Source organism: Amblyraja radiata, chromosome 1, assembly GCF_010909765.2.
Source record: "Amblyraja radiata isolate CabotCenter1 chromosome 1, sAmbRad1.1.pri, whole genome shotgun sequence".
NCBI classification, from domain to species: Eukaryota; Metazoa; Chordata; class Chondrichthyes; order Rajiformes; family Rajidae; genus Amblyraja; species Amblyraja radiata.
In genome coordinates this window covers 151,530,458-151,551,235 of record NC_045956.1, presented here as the reverse complement: position 1 = coordinate 151,551,235, position 20,778 = coordinate 151,530,458, and the positions used below count along the sequence as shown (strand labels likewise).

The window sequence follows — 20,778 nt, the reverse complement described above, 5'->3', positions numbered from 1 at the left end:
CGCTGCCCCAGCTCCAGGCTGCTGCCCCAGCTCCTGGTCCCGCAGTCTCCGCTCCGGGCCACTGCCCCAGCTCCAGGCCGCCGCCCCAGCTCTGGGTCCCGCAGTCTCAGCTCCGAGCCCCACTGCATCAGCTCCAGGCCGCCGCCGAAAGCCAGAACGCCGTAGCAGCAAGTCGGGCCACCGCTGCCTCAGCCCCGAAGACGGCCAGCCTCTCGTTGATGAGTCCTGGCTGGCTCTGCCTCCGGAGCCTCGGGGTCGGTCGCAGGCTGGAGGCCGCCAGCTCCGCCATTAGGCCTTAGCGCAGACGGAGGCAGAGAAGGGGGATACGACACGAAAAATTTGCATTCCCCCGAAGGAAGAGACAGAGAACATGTTTCACCACCCCCCCCCCCCCCCTCTAACACAACCCAACAAACTAAAACTTCACCAAAACAAGACAAAAAAAACTACAGAAAAAAGTAAAAACAGACGGACTGCAGGCGAGCCACAGCTGTTAACAGCGCCGCCACTTCCGGAAGGTCATGTTGCAGTTGTGTAAGACGTTGGTGAGACCGCATTTAGAATATTGTGTTCAGTTCTGGGCACCATGATATAGGAAAGATATTGTCAGGCTTGAAAGGGTTCAGAAAATATTTCCGAGGATGTTGCCAGGACTAGAGGGTGTTAGATACAGGGAGAGGTTGAGTAGGCTGGGTCTCTATTCCATGGTGCGCAGGAGGATGAGTGGAGATCTTACAGAGGTATACAAAATCATGAGAGGAATAGATCGGGTAGATGCACAGAGTCTTTTGCCCAGAGTTGGGGAATCGAGGACCAGAGGACATAGGTTCAAGGTGAAGGGGAAAACATTTAATAGGAATCCGAGGGGTAACATTTTCACACAAAGGGTGGTGGGTGTATGGAACAAGCTGCTAGAGGAGGTAGTTGAGGCTGGGACTATCCCATCATTTAAGAAACAGGTACATGGATACGACAGATTTGGAAGGATATGGACCAAGTACAGGCAAGTGGGACAAGTGTAGCTGGGACATTGTTTGCCGGTGTGAGCGAGTTGGGCTGAAGGGCCTGTTTCCACACTGCATCAGTCTATGACTCTATTAGAATAGTCTGAGTGAAAAAGTTGCTCCAGAGGTTCCCCTTAAATTCCTCCCTTCTCACCTTAAGCCAGTGTCCTTTCTCTGGATGCTTCCAAGAGAGAGTTAGATAGAGCTCTTGAAGATAGCAGAGTCAAGGGATATAGAGAGAAGGCAGGAATGGGGTACTGATTGTGGATGATCAGCCATGATCACAGTGAATGGCGGTGCTGGCTCAAAGGGCCGAATGGCCTACTCCTGCACCTATTGTCTATTGTCCTCTAGTTATAGAATTCTCCACTCAGCGGAAAAAACAGACAAACCTCACTGTTATGTACTGATCAATTCCTCCTCACCGGTATCCAGCTTTTGCTTACTAGCTTTTGCCCCACCCCTCCCCCCACCCCTCTTGCATTGTCACTTCCCTGCAAAATATTGCATTGTCTGGCCACAAACCAATACTCAATTCTAAAATGTTCCATGACCTCTTAAAACCAATACTTCATAGTTGCTATTGCTGCTGATTGAATTAAAAACAGCACCAACTTATTTCAACAAGGAACCTTAATTGAGCAGACAAACTTGAGATTTAGTTTGTACACAGATCTGGCACTAAGGTAAAGGACTACGTACCATTTTGTCCAACCACTTTATTATTGATTGATCACCATTCCCATTGTAATGCAAAGCTTGTCTTTTAATAGACTTGCAAATAAAGTACAAGTCTGCCAGTCACAAAATTATTCAATGCTAAAATATAGCACCGAAAAGATTCATCTTACCAAACATTCACCAAAAGACTAGTTATAGTCAGTTCCAGCTGTTTCTTGTACTAAACATTATTCACGTTATACCCTTTACCTCTTGCACTAAATGTTATTCACTTTATTCCCTTTATCATGTATCTGTACACAGTGAATAGCTCGTTTGTAATCATGTATTGTCTTTCCGGTAACTGATTACTACGCAACTACAGCTTTTCACATGACAATAAACAAACTAACCAGCCAACCAACTAGCTAACTAACTAGCTAACTAGCTAACTAACTAACTAGCTGACTGACTAACTAACTAGCTGACTGACTAACTGACTGACTGACTGACTGACTGACTGACTGACTGACTGACTGACTGACTGACTGACTGACTGACTGACTTACTTGTTAGCTGATTAACGGACTAACTAATGTTCAGAGAGGCACACTCAATAAAGTGCTCTTGGTGTAATTATTGGTGTAGTGTAAGAAATGTCACTGGCAGTCAGGCACAGCAAACGCCAACATACAGAAATGTGACAATGGCTCGATGCTGATTTACCAGAGGAGGTAGTAGAGGCAGATACAATAAGAACATTTAAAATACATTTGGACAAACACATAGATAGGAAAGATTCAGAAGTATATGGGCCATATGTGGGCAAATGGGACTAGCTTAGATGGGGCATCTTAGTTGTCATGGTCAAGTTGGGCTATAGGGGGGAGTTTGTGTGCTCTACGACTCTTTGACTCATTGATCTGTCATGCCTCCTGCACTCGCCTACTGTGCTGTTCCTACTCTTGCACACATCTACTGCAGCTCATCATATTCAAAGGAGCTGGAGGCCTTTGCGATGTCATTGATCTCACGGGACTTTTTAAACTGTGTTTAAAAGTGTCTAATAATCAAAGGAATTTAATGACAATTCAACAGATCTAAATAATATAAACTATTTTAAAACAATAAACAGTTTAACTGCAAACAACCTGAAATTAATGAATATTATTAGGATGTAGTCCCAAAAAATAAAGAAACCGCTTACTGTTGAAATCAAAGTGACCAACCCCAATCAAATGAATAGAGAGAGTCATGCTACATACACCAGCCTCCCTGGCATAAAGCTACGGGACCAGATGGAAATTATAACTGGCTCCTCAGCTCACAACATTAGTGTTCCACTGCTGGACACTCTGGTGATTTCAGTGTCATGGCCAACTCAACATGATTCAGTTCTGTTGCCTGTCTTTCAATGCATGAGCGTGGATGGCAGAGGTAAGCTGAGCTGTGTGGTAATCCAGTGCAACACTTCTTTGCAGTAAGATCTGTCTTAAGCCCATTCGCATTGAGTCTCACCAATCTTTTAGCACCACATAAGAGTGTCAGCCAAGACATTTGTGTTCAAAGCTCGAGAATGGCAAATGGGGCTTTAACCTGTAAGTTTTTAACTCAGGAGTAGCAACGCCACCAACCAAATCTCTGCTGGCATCTTAATATGAAGTAAACCAAAGCAAGTTATTGGACAGAGTGAAGGTTTGCCCCAAGAGTTTTTCAATATTGGTTTTGGAAAGGTTTCATTGAGCAGCAAAGTGCAACAAACATTCACATTGTTTAGAAAGTTAGAGTAAGTTTAAAAAAAAATTCATTTGCGCTTCCATCTCATTTTAAAAATAATTCACTGAGTTTTTCTCGTCTCAAAAGTTCCAAGTGGATTCAAATCATAGATTGACAATTTGCACACAATTTATGAGTTATGTAACTGTATATTCATCTGCAAACCTAAAGTTGTCAACCTTCCCTTAAGTATAATTATGTATAGTTCCTGCCAGTTGCAGGTTCCCTGACAAGGACATATGTGGAAAAGCATTAGAATGATAATTAACCCTTCAGCTTATCCTAATGGAATTAAGAGTGGAGTTGCCCGTCAACTTGATGTTTTCTATTTGACAATTACACAGCAATATGAAAGAAAAACTAGAGCAAGTTTCATATTTGTACACATCAGTTCACAGCTTACCACTTTCAATTTTGCTGCATGTCTTCCCATCCTCTTCGAGATAGAAACCTTCCATGCATAGACATTGATAACTCCCTGGGGCATTCAGGCAAATATGAGAACATACTGTTCCATTACTTTTGGTACATTCATCGATATCTGTCAAATAAATAGATATGTCAAATTGTTTTTTTATGCATGTGTACATATATATATATGTGTGTATGTATGTATGTGTGTGGGGGGGGGGGTGAATATATAATACATTTATATATAACAAATATATAATTTATGTATAATTATATATATTTATATATATAATTATATATATATGTATGCACACACACATATCTATATTACTAAAAGTCTGATCTTGACCGCTTTTGGCTCGCTGTGGCGTGATTTCCGAGAGAACGCCGCCACCTACGGCCGTCATTTTTGGCCACCTCGCTCAGAGCCTCCCTCCCCCTTCCGGGACTGGAGGATTTTTCCCATCGATGAAAAATCAGAGAGATATTAATGTTTTAAAATAATTTGCCATTCTCTCTGCTGCCCCTGCTGGAGGGAGGGGGAGGATTATAAAACCAGGAAGTGGTGTGCCTCACTCAGTCTCTGCAAGATGGAGGAAGCCAGAGGTTCATGTCACTCTGAGCTCTGAATAACATTGAACACATGTCTACTCAACTGTGAGTGCCCTTAATGTGGTTTGAAAATGAAAATACGGTTGGGTTGAAGTACAAATGCACGGCTAATATCTGTTTGGGTTGAGGTAAAAATGCACGGCTAATGGCTGTTTGGGTTGAAGTAAAAATGCACTGCTAATGGCTCTTTGGGTTGAAGTAAAAATGCACTGCTAATGGCTCTTTGGGTTGAAGTAAAAATGAACTGCTAATGGCTCTTTGGGTTGAAGTAAAAATGCACTGCTAACGGCTCTTTGGGTTGAAGGAAAAATGCACTGCTAAAGGCTCTTTGGGTTGAAGTAAAAATGCATTGCTAACGGCTGTTTGGGTTGAAGTAAAAATGCACTGCTAATGGCTGTTTGGGTTGAAGTAAAAATGCACTGATAATGGCTGCTTGGGTTGAAGTAAAAATGCACTGCTAATGGTTGTTTGGGTTGAAGTAAAAATGCACTGCAAAGGGTTGTTTGGGTTGAAGTGAAAAGGCACTGCAAAGGGTTGTTTGGGGCGTTTTGGTTGAAGTAAAAATGCACTGCAAATGGTTGTTTGGGTTGAAGTAAAATGCAGTGCAAATGGTTGTTTGCGTTGAAGTAAAAATGCAGTGCAAATGGTTGTTTGCGTTGAAGTAAAAATGCACTGCTAATGGCTCTTTGGGTTGAAGTAAAAATGCACTGCAAGTGGTTGTTTGGGTTGAAGTAAACAAGCACTGCTAATGGTTGTTTGGGTTGAAGTAAATGCACTGCTAATGGTTGTTTGGGTTGAAGTAAAATGCACTGCAAATGGTTGTTTGGGTTGAAGTAAAAATGTTCTGCAAATGGTTGTTTGGGTTGAGGTAAAAATGCACTGCAAATGATTGTTTGGCTAAACTTGACAACTTCCAGTTTGCACTATATTGATTTTAGGTAAAACGCTACCACTTATGGCTGTGAATTTTGCCCATCTTACTCTGTCCCCCTCCGCTGATCAGGTGCCGAGGATTCTTCCCATCAATGAAAAATAAAAGTATTCTTAGTGTTGAGAATCTCTCTCCTGTCAATCACGCCATGAAGGCCACACCTTTTCCGGTGGAAGGGGGAGGGGTTATAAATCCCGGAAGTGTGGGTGTGGCTCAGTCTCTGTATCATGGGGGAGGGAGAGGTCACAACACTGAGCTGTGAATCAACTGAACACACTGAATGTCTACTGAACTGTGAGTGTGGTGTTTTGTGTTGTTTTATGATAGTTTCACCTTGCTTGAAATGGTATTAAACTGCATTTGAATGTGGTGGCCTTGCACCCTGCATGAAATGGTATGAAACTGCATTTGAATGTGGTGTCGTTGCACCCTGCATGAAATGGTATGAAACTGCATTTGAAGAATCCGAAGAATTCATTTGGCCCACAATGTCCATACTAGCCCTCTGGAGACCAGTAGTCCCTGCAGCCAACAACACCCATACCAGCTCTCCAGAAAGCCCCCCCCCCCACTGGCCACCGATATTGGAATTGGTGGTGGAATATTGTGTCGGGGGATCAGCCCTCCCGTGTGAACATGGGACCCAACGGGACCCACTTAATCTAGTATATATATGTATACGTGTGTGTATGTGTGCATATATATACATATATATACTTACACACACACACACACACATGTGTGTGTGTGTGTGTGTGTATATATGCATGTATGTATATGCCTGTATATATGAGTATGTGTACATATGCACACTGAACTTTTTTTTCTCATTTATTGTATTGTTTACAGTGTACTATGTTTACCTATTCTGTTGTGCTGCTGCAAGTAAAACAAATCATTGTTTTGTCTGGGACATCAGACAACAAACCACTCTTAACCCTTGACTCTTGACATTTAAAATACAGAATGAGTCAATAGTCTCAAGATCGTTGTTTTAAAATTATCATATTAAATGATATATTTCATGCTTCCATTATAGCTCAACTCACCAATATATTACGACAGCTGAACCATGGGAAACAGAATGTTCCCAGATCTGAATCCTACTCTGTTGTGAGTAATGGATCTCCGTGGAATGGCATAAGGGAGGCTAAAATTAATCTCAATATTTTTGCGCCAAAAGGAGAAAGTTTGGCACAAAATTTGTTTTGGATTACTGTCATGTGATTCTCGTTGAATTATCCAGCCCAATCCTGACTCACTTTTATTTTTCCATCATTCCTTGATAAGTAAGCATGGTTTATTTCTACCTATCATATGGGTTAAGACATGGGCCGCCAAGACCCGGATGAGCAAAACTTTGGTCAGAGATGAGAATGGAAGGGAATTGGAATATTTTATCGATTGGTGACAAAAGGAATGAGTGACGATTTCAGCAGGAAGTAGATTGCAACAGACTTGAAGATTGACAATATTATGGAGATGGGCATGATGGCTCTTATGAAGATGATATGGGATCAGAAGCTTAACTTATTACTGAATGGGGTGTCTATGTTAGCATCTTATTCAACCTGAGACAGTCAGAAAAAGGAAAACAGAGGCTGTATGAATATTTGTTTAGTGGACAAAGATCAATTATTTGATCCCCATTTCATTTAACTTGAAAAAACCTGTTCTTTGTCTGGAAAACAAAATAATGTTGGTGATGTTCTGTAGGTTAGGCTACATTTGTGGAGGGAGAAACAGAGTTTGAAGTCAAATATCTTCCATCAGAAGTGGAAACATGATAAAACAAGTGTATTTTAAGTTGCAGAGATGGGGAAGGGGCAGAGTTAACAAAGTAAATGCCCGTGATAAGGAGGAGATTGCTTCTTTAGGACTGGTTCTACATAACAGCAGAATAGCAGCAGAACAGTCCATACAAGGACTTGAGAAATAAAGCTCAACAAATGAAGCTCACATACAGAAATAGCCCCTGGGATTTTGGATGATGCATTGGAGAGAAAAGTTAACCTAGAGGAGGGGGATTAGGAATAGATTCATGAGTAACTCATAGGTTGGGAGCAGCTGCAGAAAAAGGTATGGGATGTTTTGGCTACATTTTGAATATGTAAATCCTGAATCAATTAGCAAGCACTTAAAATATGATAAGTATTGTTAAGACTAACTTCAAAACACAAGAGCAGAAGAAATAAATTAATTAAAATACTCCCTGGAAAATAGTGGATATGATAATAACACAATTTAAAATCACACATCCTCCCATGACAGAATTACAATAACAGGGTTTACAACATTTCTATTGGAATTGCTGTTTACAGGTTCTATGGTAATTAAATACAATTTGGCACAATGATGGAGGGAATGCACCTTTAAACTGTTGAATGTTATGGCTGATTTGATTCACATAACAATCACTTTCAGCAGGGTTTAAGCATCTTACTGGATTGCATTGAGATTATTTTGCAATAAAGATCCTTTCACACACCTTATTTTAACTAAGTAACTGGAGCAAAAAGTAAAATCAAATGTTATAAATCTGAAACAAAATAAAAAGTCCTATAAGCACTCAGCAAGTCAAGGAGTCGAATGAACATCAGAATAGACATTTTGGGTTAACCTCCCTTCAAGAGAGTCTCCAGAGAGAAGGTGGGTGGAGAAAACAGAGGGAATAACTTTATTTGGGCGCTGACCAAAGTTGACAAGGTTACGATTATTTTAAAATCTGGCAATGAGGCAGAAGAGAAAAAAATAAACAAATTGAAACTAGTGCCACATCGATGGATAGAGAGTGAAAAAGTTGGTCCCATGTAATTGTTAAATTTAATGTTGTCCTGATGGTTGCATCATGCCCAGATTAAAGATAGAGAACACATATAATGTAATAATTGCATGTGCCTTTGGTCTTTTGTAGTGCAACATTGGAGCAATGTAGAAAGATGAAGACAGAAAGGTCAGAATGGGAATGGAACAAAAAATTATAATTCTTTCAACAGAGGACTAACCACTTCCCTTCACTTGACTGGACTCTTTCTTACATTGAATAACTTCACTTTGTCCATATCAAAGGTGTAGTTATGTGAACCCAAACTATTCCTATCTCCTGTCTGGATAAGTGGAGCAGTTGTGATTCAGTCTATTCAGGCCCACCTCCTCTATACTTATTCCATGACTTCAATTATTATATTGAAGTGGCTTCCTGCATCCGCATAATGACTCAAAAAATGCATTATCTTCGCTGTCAGTTTCCATCTTTTCACATGACCTAAATCTGACACTTCCCTTCTCTTCCTTGGCATCTCTACTTCCGTTTTAGGGGATAACCTAAGTTACCTAACTACCAATATCCATTTAAAAAAAAATCACTGTCTCCCACAGTTATATCGATCACACTTCCTCTCATGCTGTTTCCTTCAGGAATTCCATTCTATTCGCTTAATTTCTCTGTATCAGTCATTTCTGCTCTGATGATGAGACCTTTCACAGCAGTAACTTTACATTGCTTTCTACTTCTCTCAACCACACCCCTTCTGCTTTCCACGATTCTGCACTCACCCATTTGCCAGCCAGAATAAAGATAGTTAAGGGGCTGTCCCACTTGGGTGACTTAATCCGCGAGTTAAGAAGAGTGTCTTTGACCTTCAAGCTCGAGGGCACTCGCCTGGAAAGCCTCGAGCTGGATCGACTGTCCGCTTTGAAACTGCGAGCTGGATCGACCGACCGCGCGCACACACACACATCGCAAAGGCGGGGGCCAGGGAAAGCGGGGGAGCACTGTCGGAAATTCACATCCGCGATGAAGGGGAAGGTAAAACGGCTGGCACAGTGTGCGGTAAGTCCTTTAGAGACCGCGGGGGGGGGGGGAGGTGGAAAGAAGGGGAGAGAAGGGGAGTCCTGGTCCTGAAAACTCTAATGAGCTAAATAAAATGCCAGATCAGCGAAGGAAATTGCCTACGGCTGCCCTCGACTGCCTGTAACAAAATAGCGACCCCACTCCACTGCACTGTGAGTTCAAAAGAACCACGCCGATCAAATTTTACTCGCGGAAAATGTTTCAACATGTGTGAAAATCTTTCTGCGACCTGGCTGAGGCCACAAATATTCGGGGACTTCCCCCGAGCATGAAGGATAGTTCCAGCGACCTCATAGGACCTCCTAGGACCACGTGTCGACAATGCTGTGAGCTTGAAGGTCGAAGACACTCTTCTAAACTCGCAGATTAGGTCGCCCAAGTGGGACAGCCCCTTTACACTATCTTTGAGCTCATTCTCCACCCCACTAGTCTCCAGATTCAATGTATAAATCTCCATAATTTCTGCCACATTCAGTGAGACTCCAGCATCAGAAACCTCCCTTTTCCTCCCCCTTCAACATTTCAAAGATACAGTTCACTTCAATACTCCCTGATCTTCCATTTGCACCATTTGTCTTCTTAAAGCACTTCCCATGTCAGCCTGGCAGATGCATTCCCTGACCTTTATCTCTTCCCTTCAAAAGACCCCAAAACCAAAGAACCCAAACATGAACAATCTTACCAAGTGAAGCAACAGCTCATTAAACACTTCGTCTAATGATGTATATAGCAGTTGATGCTCACAATGTAGCCTCATCTACACGGGAGAAACAAAATGCAGATTAGACTGCTTTACACATTGTCTCCATTCATTCTACAATGACCTCCCTGATTTTCTAATCTCTCGTCAATTTAATTCTCACTCCCTCTCCTGTTCTGACCTGCCTGTCTTCGACTTTCTATCTTGTTTCAATAATACCAAGTATAACCTTAAAAGAGAAGCTGCACGGTGGCACAGCGGTAGAGTTTTCGACTTACAGCGCAAGCGCTGGAGACCCGGATTCGATCCCGACTATGGGTGCTGTTTGTACAGAGTTTGTACGTTCTACACGTGACCGCGTGGGTTTTCTCTGAGATTTTCGGTTTCCTCCCACACTCCAAGGCGTACAGGTTTGTAGGTTAATTGGCGTGGTATAAGTGTACATTGTCCCTAGTGTGTGAAGGATTGTGTTAATGTGCAGAGATTGCTGGTCGGTGCGGACTCGGTGAGCCGAAGGGCCTGTTTCTGTGCTGTATGTATCTCTAAACTAAAAACTAAAATGAAAGATTTAGAAATGAGGAAAGATTGAAAAGACTAGGTTTGTATTCACTGGAGTTTAGAAGGATGAGGGGGATATTATAGAAACATATAACATTATAAAAGGACTGGACAAGCTAGATGCAGGAAAAATGTTCCCAATAACCATATAACCAAATAACAATTACAGCACGGAAACAGGCCATCACGACCCTTATAGTCCGTGCCGAACACCAATTCTCCCCTAGTCCCATCTACCTGCACTCAGACCATAACCCTCCATTCCTTTCCTGTCCATATAACTATCCAATTTATTTTTAAATGATAAAAACGAACCTGCCTCCACCACTTCCACTGGAAGCTCATTCCACACAGCTACCACGAGTAAAGAAGTTCCCCCTCATGTTACTCCTAAACTTCTGTCCCTTAATTCTCAAGTCATGTCCTCTTGTTTGAATCTTCCTTACTCTCAGTGGGAAAAGCTTATCCACGTCAACTCTGTCTAACCCTCTCATCATTTTAAAGACCTGTATCAAGTCCCCCCTTAACCTTCTGCGCTCCAAAGAATAAAGACCTAACTTGTTCAACCTATCTCTGTAACTTAGTTGCTGAAACCCAGGCAACATTCTAGTAAATCTCCTCTGTACTCTCTCTATGTTGTTGACATCCTTCCTATAATTAGGCGACCAAAATTGTACACCATACTCCAGAATTGGCCTCACCAATGCCTTGTACAATTTTAACATTACATCCCAACTTCTATACTCAATGCTCTGATTTATAAAGGCCAGCACACCAAAAGCTTTCTTTACCACCCTATCTACATGAGATTCCACTTTCAGGGAACTGTGCACAGTTATTCCTCGATCCCTCTGTTCAACTGCATTCCTCAATTCCCTACCATTTACCATGTACGTCCTATTTTGATTTGTCCTGCCAAGATGTAGCACCTCACACTTATCAGCATTAAACTCCATCTGCCATCTTTCAGCCCACTCTTCCAACTGGCATAAATCACTCTGTAGACTTTGAAAATCTACTTCATTATCCACAACACCACCTTTCTTAGTAATAACTGCATACTTACTAATCCAATTTACCACACCATCATCCAGATCAATGATGTACATGACAAACAACAGTGGACCTAACACAGATCCCTGTGGCACCCCACTAGTCACTGGCCTCCAACCTGACAAACAGCCATCCACCATTACCCTCTGGCATCTCCCATTCAGCCACTGTTGAATCCATCTTGCTATTCCACCATCAATACCCAACAATTGAACCTTCTTAACCAACCTTCCATGAGGAACCTTGTCAAAGGCCTTACTGAAGTCCATATATACAACATCCACTGCTTTACCCTCATCAATTTCCCTAGTAACCTCTTCAAAAAATTCAAGAAGATTAGTCAAACATGACCTTCCAGGCACAAATCCATGTTGACTGTTCCTAATCAGACCCTGTTTATCCAGATGCTTATATATATTATCTCTAAGTATCCTTTCCATTAATTTGCCTACCACTGACGTCAAACTAACAGGTCTATAATTGCTAGGTTTACTCTTAGAACCCTTTTTAAACAATGGAACAACATGCGCAGTATGCCAATCCTCTGGCACTATTCCCGTTTCTAATGACATTTGAAATATTTCTGTCATAGCCCCTGCTATTTCTACACTAACTTCCCTCAATGTCCTAGGGACTATCCTGTCTGGACCTGGAGACTTACCCACTTGTATATTTTTCAAAAGTGTCAGTACTTCCTCTTCTTTGAATCTCATAGTTTCCATAGCTACTATACTTGTTTCCCTTACCTCACATAATTCAATATCCTTCTCCTTGGTGAATACCGAAGAAAAGAAATTGTTCAATATCTCCCCCATCTCTTTTGGCTCTGCAGATAGCTGTCCACTCTGATTCTCTAATGGACCAATTTTATCCCTCGTTATCCTTTTGCTATTAATATAGCTGTAGAAACCCTTTGGATTTACTTTCACCTTACTTGCCAAAGCATCCTCAACCTCAATCTTGGGCGAGTCCAGAACCAATGGCCACAACCTTAGAATAAAGGGGAGGTCATTTAAGACTGAGATGAGAAAAAACTTTTTCACCCAGAGCGTTGTGAATTTATGGAATTCCCTGCCACAGAGGGCAGTGGAGGCCAAGTCACTGGATGGATTTAAGAGACCATTAGATAGAGCTCTAGGGGCTAGAGGAGTCAAGGGATATGGGGAGCAGGCAGGCACGGGTTATTGATAGGGGACGATCAGCCATGATTACAATGAATGGCGGTACTGGCTCGAAGGGCCAAATGACCTCCTCCTGCACCTATTTTCTATGTTTCTATGGAAATAAAGAGAGCACCTCATTTTCCATCTGGGCATGTTTCAATTTCAGGTAACTGTTTCTTTTCTCTTCCTTTCGCAAAACATATGACTTTGTTTTTTTCTTCCAATCTGTTTATGTCTTCTTCTGTCACTAACTGCCAGTTTTTAAAATAATTGTCACCTTGCCAACTTTGGTTCGGCCCCTGTTTCTCACATCTCCAGTTCTGATGAAGAGTCCTTGAACTAAAACCTCGACTCTGTTTCTCTCCCCACTGATGCTGCTTGAACTGCTGAATGCTTCCAGTATTTTCTATTTTCCTCACCCACCTTTTAAGAAAGGCGGGAGAGAGAAAACAGGGAATTATAGACCAGTTCCCCACCACCTGACATCGGTGGTGGGGAAGAAGCTGGAGTCAATTGTAAAAGATGAGATAGCCGCACATTTGGATAGCAGTAACAGGATCGGTCCATCAGCATGGATTTACAAATGGGAAATCATGCTTGAATAATCTTCAGGAATTTTTTGAAGATGTAACTAGGAAAATGGACAAGGGAGAGCTAGTGGATGTAGTGTACCTGGACTTTCAGAAAGCATTTGATATGGTCCCACATAGGAGATTAGTGGGCAAAATTAGGGCACATGGTATTGGGGGTAGAGTGCTGACATGGAAAGAAAATTGGTTTGCAGACAGGAAACAAAGAGTAGGGATTAACAGGTCCCTTTCAGAATGGCAGGCAGTGACTAGTGGTGTACCGAAAGGCTCGGTGCTGGGACCGCAGCTATTTACAATATACATCAATGATTTGGATGAAGGGATTCAAACTAACATCAGCAAATATGCAGATGACACAAAGCTGGGTGGCAGTGTGAACTGTGAGGAGGATGCTATGAGAATGCAAGGTGACTTGGACAGGTTGGGGGAGTGGGCAGTTGCATGGCAGATGAAGTTTAATGCGGATAAATGTGAGGTTATCCACTTTGATAGCAAAAACTGGAAGGCAGATTTACTATCTAAATGGCGTAAAGTTGGGAAATTCTGTGCCTCAGAGGGCGGTGGAGGCAGGTTCTCTGGATGCTTTCAAGAGAGAGCTAGATAGGGCTCTTAAAAATAGCGTAGTCAGGGGATATGGCAGGAACGGGGTACTGATTGGGGATGATCAGATATGATCACATTAAATGTCGGTGTTGGGTCGAATGGCCGAATGACCTACGCCTGCACCTATTGTCTATTGTCTATTGTCTTTTGTTAATTGATTTTAGATGAAGAAAGAACTTTTCATGTTAACAATGAGAGGATATTGTTTTTGAATGCCCGATAGTCAGTGATTGTCAGTTACGAAAGTCTTTGTTATTTGTGATTTTTGTACGTTGATGGTTACTATTGGCATGAGTTCAATTGTTCATACAGACCAAGACAATAAGGTTTCTCTCGGTTCCTGTGCTTCATACGATCAAAGTAGTATCCTGGATAGCATGTGCAGAGCACTCTGCCAAAGTTATCTGTGCACTGCTGTTCACATGGAGCTCCTGAACATACATCGTAATCTGAAATGAAAGGGAAAGAGTGATACTGACTGAACACAAAGATCACCTGGACAACTGAAATAAGGCACAAAGTGCTGGAGTAACTCAGCAGGTCTGGCAACATCTCTTGAGAACATGGATAGGCAACATTTCAGGTCAGGACCCAGTCTGAAGAAGTAGAGGTCGGGACCCGAAACATCGCCTAGCCATGTTCTCTAGAGATGCTGCCTTACCTGCTGAGTTATCTCGGCACTTTGTGTCATTTTTTGATAAACCGACATTGCAGTTCCTTGTGCCTAGGTGGACAACACAGATGAAACTAGAAATGGGTCAATCAACAAACATAAGAACAAAGGAGCATAGGTGCAGAAACAGGCCACTTGGCACCTCAAGCCTGTACTATAATCATGACTGAACCGCCCAAGGCATCCATTGTTTTTCTGTGCCAGTTGCGCAAAGCCCTCAATTCCCAATGTTTTAATCGTTGAGTAACTTCATAATTTTCTGGGATAAAGATTGTTAAAGTTCTTCCATCCTTGAGGAAAATAAATTCCTCTGCACCTAAGTTATAAATGACTGCCTCCTTTTCTGGTAACTACATCCCTCATTTGACCTGCCCCACTAGTGGAAATATCTCAACATACACCTTGTCTATTTTTATTTCCTATCTGGATATTATGAGCTTGGTTTGAGACCTTTGCCATCTAATGTCCATGATTGTAATTAAGGTACTCAAAGCAATAAAGTATATTCAACTTTATAAAATGGCAGAATTAAAGTTGGGTCGAATTCTTAGGACAATAGACAATTGACAATAGGTGCAGGAGTAGGCCATTCGGCCCTTCGAGCCAACACCACCATTCAATGTGATCATGGCTGATCATCCCCAATCAGTACCCCGTTCCTGCCTTCTCCCCATATCCCCTGACTCCGCTATTTTAAAGAGCCCTATCTAACTCCCTCTTGAAAGCATCCAGAGAACCGGCCTCCATCACCCTCAGAGGCAGAGAATTCCACAGACTCACCACTCTCTGTGAGAAAAAATGTTTCCTCATCTCCATTCTGAATGTCTTACTCCTTATTCAATCAGTAGATACATAGAAACATAGAAAAAAAGGTGCATGAGTAGGCCATTCGACCCATTGAGCCAGCACCTCTATTCAATATTGTAGATGATATATGCATGTGACCCTTAATATAGTTACCTCATCACTACTAACCACTCCCCATATCAGAAGTATAATTACAACCTCCCCACCCACATATCGCTCTCTAGTTTCCGTGACAGACCACATACAACTAGTGCTCTCTGTAATGCCACAGTATGAATAAAAGAAGTAAAGTCACAGTGTGTTGAAAACATATCTTTACATGGTGTCAAACCTCTTACCCTTGCGCCTCATGTTTATCGGTTGTTTCTTTAATTTTGCCCCAGTTTTCTGTTACCCCCTCTTTTTTCCTCGTTATGGCCACTTCTTGCCGCAAACCCGATGTACTCGTTTTCGATGCAGACATTGCCCATCGATGGGATGTCTTTAGACGTGACTTCGACCACTATGTCACAATCGCTCATCCTGCCGCTACTCCTGCCGTCCAAGCTTCTCTACTCCTTAACCTGGCTGGTCTCGATGCCCTGGCTTGGTCAGACTTCTTCGTCTATGCTGCAGGTGAATCTGTTCGGGACCCGGTATGTTTATTGGCTAAGTTTACCGCGATTTGCGACATTCCGACTAATTGCATTTTAGAACGTTTCAAACTGTTCGGGCGGCGTCAGCACCCTGGTGAATCTGCTGAGAACTATGTTGCTGCGCTGCGACACCTGGCCAGACGGTGCCGCCTTGAGACGCTGACCCCCGAGGAGCTGACCAGGGACCTTCTGGTTTACGGTCTCCGCGATGAAAAGCTAAGGGCTGAACTTTTGCGCAAGCCCGACCTGTCTTTTAACGAGGCTATGCATGCCTGCCGTTTAGCCGAAGCCGTCACTTCGGCAGTGTCTCCGGCTGATCAGGACATTAACTTTGCCAGCGTTACCCGCCCTTGGCAGAACCCTACCCCGCCACGACCCCCGAGGTCCGGCACTGCTCCCGGGGGACGTACCCAGCTAAGGTGCCCCAATTGTAACTTTGCCACTCATCAGTACAATGTATGCCCTGCTTTGGGCAAAACGTGCAATTACTGCAAGAAACTAAACCATTTTTCTGCTCCCTGCCGTTCCCGTGGGAAGCCTCCTGCTGCTCCAAGGCGTATGTTAAACAACTTGGAGCAAACTGATAGCGAGCTCGGTTCCCAGTACCATCTCAACGAACTCCCTGTATCTGAATCTGGGTCCTCTCAGGGGGAGACCAGCATTGTTTCTGTGTTGGATGCACCTGCAGTGATAACAGACCCTTCAGTTCGTGTAACTGTGAACAACTCGACCTTCACCGCTAAGTTAGATACCGGAGCTGTTGCGAATGTTATGTCAACAATCCTCTTCAATAAGATTAGGTCTAATGAGCAAGTTACTTCTGATCGCTCCACTTTGCACGCATACGGGGGAGGGGTTCTTGTTCCTGTGGGAAAGGCAACTCTGCGCTGCAAGATACTGGAGACCTCTCGGCCCCTCACTTTCTATCTTCTCGATTCCAACTGCCTTACCCTGTTGGGCAACCAAGCATGCCAGGACCTGGGCCTGGTCTCCTTCCACCGTGACATCCACAAGGTGCAGGACCTAATGGACCCGTTGGCTGAATATCCTGACCACTTTGATGACGAGCTGGGCAAGCTGCCCTACAACTACAAGATTGTCGTCGACCGCAAGGTCGTGCCAGTGGTCCGTGCGCCACACCGTGTCTCCTTCGCCATGAAGGAAAAAGTAGAATCGACGCTGCACAGCATGGTAAAAATGGGCATCCTAAAGGCGGTCAGCGAACCCACCAAGTGGGTCTCCACCATGGTTGTTGCCGCGAAAAAGGACAAAAGCGAAATACGCATTTGCATCAACCCCAAAGACCTAAACCTTGCCATCAAACGCCCGCACTACCCCATGAGAACAGTAGAGGACGTCGCTGCACAGGTTGGTCCAGCCACAATCTTTTCTGTCCTCGATGCCAAGAGCTCCTTCTGGCAGATACCGCTTGACGAGCATTCCTCCAACTTGACAACTTTCAACACCCCCTTCGGCAGATTTAAGTTCCTCCGAATACCATTCGGAATCAACTCTGCCAGCGAGGTGTTCCAACGGACAATGGAGCAACTGTTTGCCGGTCTACCGTGTGCCATCATCGTTGACGACATCCTGGTCTACGGTAAGGATGTCGCTGAGCACGATTTCAACCTCCGCCAAGTCCTAGACCGGGCCCGGAAGATCAACTTGAAACTCAACCCCAAGAAGTGCCGATTCCGCGGCCCCGAGGTCACATATGTTGGACATGTATTCACAGCCTCGGGGCTGAAACCCGGCCCACAGAAAACGGCTGCCATCTCCGAGATGTCATCACCCACTGATGTGCCCAGCCTGCAACGTTTCCTGGGCATGGTAAACTACCTGGGGAAGTTCATCCCCGATCTCAGCGAGCTGAGTGCACCCCTGAGGGATTTGATAAAGAAGGACACGGCCTGGGCTTGGTTCCCTCAACACCAAAAAGCTTTCGACATCCTTAAGTCCAAGCTGATCAGTACCCCCACACTTACATTTTTTGACCTGCAACGTCCCATTATTATCACCTGCGACGCCTCTCAGTTCGGGCTCGGTGCCGCTTGTCTACAGCTCCATGACGGCCTGCAACTGCCAGTCTCCTACGCGTCCCGTACCATGACCCCTGCCGAACAGCACTACGCACAGATCGAGAAGGAGCTACTGGCCGTGGTGTTTGCCTGCTCCAAATTCAAGGACTATATACTATGCAACACTTTCACCATTGAAACAGATCACCAGCCGCTTGTCACCATCCTCAACAAGTTGATCCATGTTGCCTCATCCCGACTGCAGCGCATGATGCTGCAGCTCCAGCGTTTCACTTTCAACGTCGTTTTCCGAAAAGGCAAAGACATGTTCGTGGCCGACACGCTATCCCGCGCCCCGCTAACATCCACCGATCGCCACCCCTATGAAATGTCTGACCTGATGGTGCTCAATGTGAATATTGTCCCTTCACAGCAGATGAAGTCCCTGGTCGAGCACACTGCCGATGATCCTGCCCTGCAACAGCTTGCTGCCATCATCCAGCAGGGCTGGCCCGACCGTCGCTCCGCTCTGCCGGCTGGCGCCGTGCCCTACTTCCTGGTCCGTGATGAGCTCGTACTCCACGACGGCGTGGTCGTGAAAGGACACAAGGTGGTAGTGCCTGCTGCTCTGCACGACCACTATTTTCAGGCCGCTCATAACGGTCATCCTGGGGCCGAAGCCACCTTGTCTCATGCCCAGAGCCAGTTCTACTGGCCTGGTATGGCTCAATACATCCGGGAGAGGGTCTCCTCGTGTTCCACCTGCAACAGCCTTGCCCCCCACCAGCAACGACAGACGCTTCTGCAGCAGCCTGCTCCCGAACTGCCCTGGATGGCGGTTGCCACTGACATTTTCGAGTGGCGAGGCAAACACTTCCTGGTGCTTGTCGACTCCTACTCCAACTGGTTTGAGGTAGACCAGCTGCATTCCCTCACCTCTTCGGCCGTTGTCGATAAGCTGCGCCACCATTTCTCTACCTTTGGCACCCCGGCCAGCCTGCAGTCGGACAACGGCAGCCAATTCACGAGCTCCGAGTTTAGGGCTTTCTCAACCAGCTGGAACTTCCGCCACTTCACCAGCAGCCCTGAGTACCCGCAAAGCAACGGTCTGGCCGAGCGCGCCGTCCGCAGTGCAAAGAACTTACTGGAACAATGTTGTTTGTCCAACTCTGACTTCTTTCTAGCCCTCCTCAACCTTTGCAACATATCCCGTGACCCTGCCATGGGCTCCCCTGCTCAGCGGCTCATGTCTCGCACTACCAGACCTCCGCTCACTCATCCCCTCTGTCCTCAAGCCCGCTGCTGTTCAGGAGCGCATTGCCTTTAAGCGCGATGTCCAGAAACGTTCCCAAGACAAGTCCTGCCGCGCCCTGCCGCGCCTTTTCCCCGGTCAGGTTGTCCGCATGCAGACCCCCACCGGTCACTCCCGGCTCGCTACCATAGTCGCCTCTGCTGGGTCGCCTCGGTCCTATCTTGTCGACCATGCAGGAACCATCTACCGCCGGTCCCGCCAACATCTGCGGCTCGTTAACGAGCCGCGACCACCACTCGCAGATCCTTTTGCTCCCCCGCTGCAATTTCAGCCTCCAGGCGATGCTCGCCCCATCGCTCCTTGCATGCCACAGTCTCTACCCTCCCAGCTCTATCCGTCCGATCCTCCTCCGGTTCACCCTCCCTCGCCTGCCCGCGCGCAGTCCACTGCGAGCCCCGCATCCCCTCATGCCCTTCTGCCCTTGTCTTCTCCGTCCCCTCCCGGCTCCCCTGTTCCAGTTCGGCCGTCTGCACCTGTTGCCGTACTGCCTCCACTTGTTCCTGCAGGGAGGGGAGATGGCGAGATGCAAACCCGGTCGGGACGTGTTGTCAAGCCGCCTGTCCGCTATGGCGTTTCTGCTTAACCATTTCTAGCGCATGAGACGTGGTCACCCTGTCACTACTTTGTTTGTCTTTCATTTCCAAGGGGAAGGATGTAGATGATATATGCATGTGACCCTTAATATAGTTACCTCATCACTACTAACCACTCCCCATATCACAAGTATAATTACAACCTCCCCACCCACATATCGCTCTCTAGTTTCCGTGACAGACCACGTACAGCTAGTGCTCTCTGTAATGCCACAGTATGAATAAAAGAAGTAAAGTCACAGTGTGTTGAAAACATTTCTTTACAAATATGATCATGGAAGATCATCTAAAATCAGTACCCCGTTCCTGCTTTTTCCCCATATCCCTTGATTTCTTTAGTCCGAAGAGCTAAATCTAACTCTCTCTTCAAAACTTCCAATGAATCTACTGTATTCTGTTGCAGAGAATTCCACAGTTTCACAACTCTGGGTGAAGAAATGTTTCCTCATCTCAGTCCCAAATGACCTACCCCTTATTCTTAAACTGTGATCCCTGGTTCTGGACTCCCCCAACATCGGGAACATTTTTCCTGCATCTAGTCTATCCACTCCTTTAAGAATTTTATATGTTTCTATAAGATGCCCTCTCATCCTTCAAAATTCCAGTCAATATATATGCCCAGTCAACCCATTCTTTCATCATATGTCAGTCCTGCCATCCCGGAATTAACCTAGTGAACTGATGCTGCACTTCCTCAATATCAATAATGTCCTTCCTCAAATTAGGAGACCAAAATTACACACAATACTCCAGTTGCGGTCTCACCAGGGCCCTGTACAACTGCAGTCGCACCTCCTTGCTCCTAAACTCAATTCCTCTCGCAATG

The 20,778-nt window shown here is 44.8% G+C and overlaps 1 protein-coding gene across 2 annotated transcripts in view; it reads right to left on the bottom strand.

Annotated features, from left to right (window-relative positions):
• Positions 1-20,778, bottom strand: part of ccbe1 (collagen and calcium binding EGF domains 1) — a 368,764-nt gene that overhangs the window by 41,104 nt on the left and 306,882 nt on the right. For both annotated transcript variants that reach the window (XM_033032755.1, XM_033032747.1), the window contains exons 4-5: positions 14,229-14,363; positions 3,844-3,981 (exon numbers count right to left, since the gene is read on the bottom strand). In XM_033032755.1, the coding sequence (XP_032888646.1) occupies positions 3,844-3,981; positions 14,229-14,363 (273 nt within the window). The remainder of the gene's footprint in view (positions 1-3,843; positions 3,982-14,228; positions 14,364-20,778) is intronic.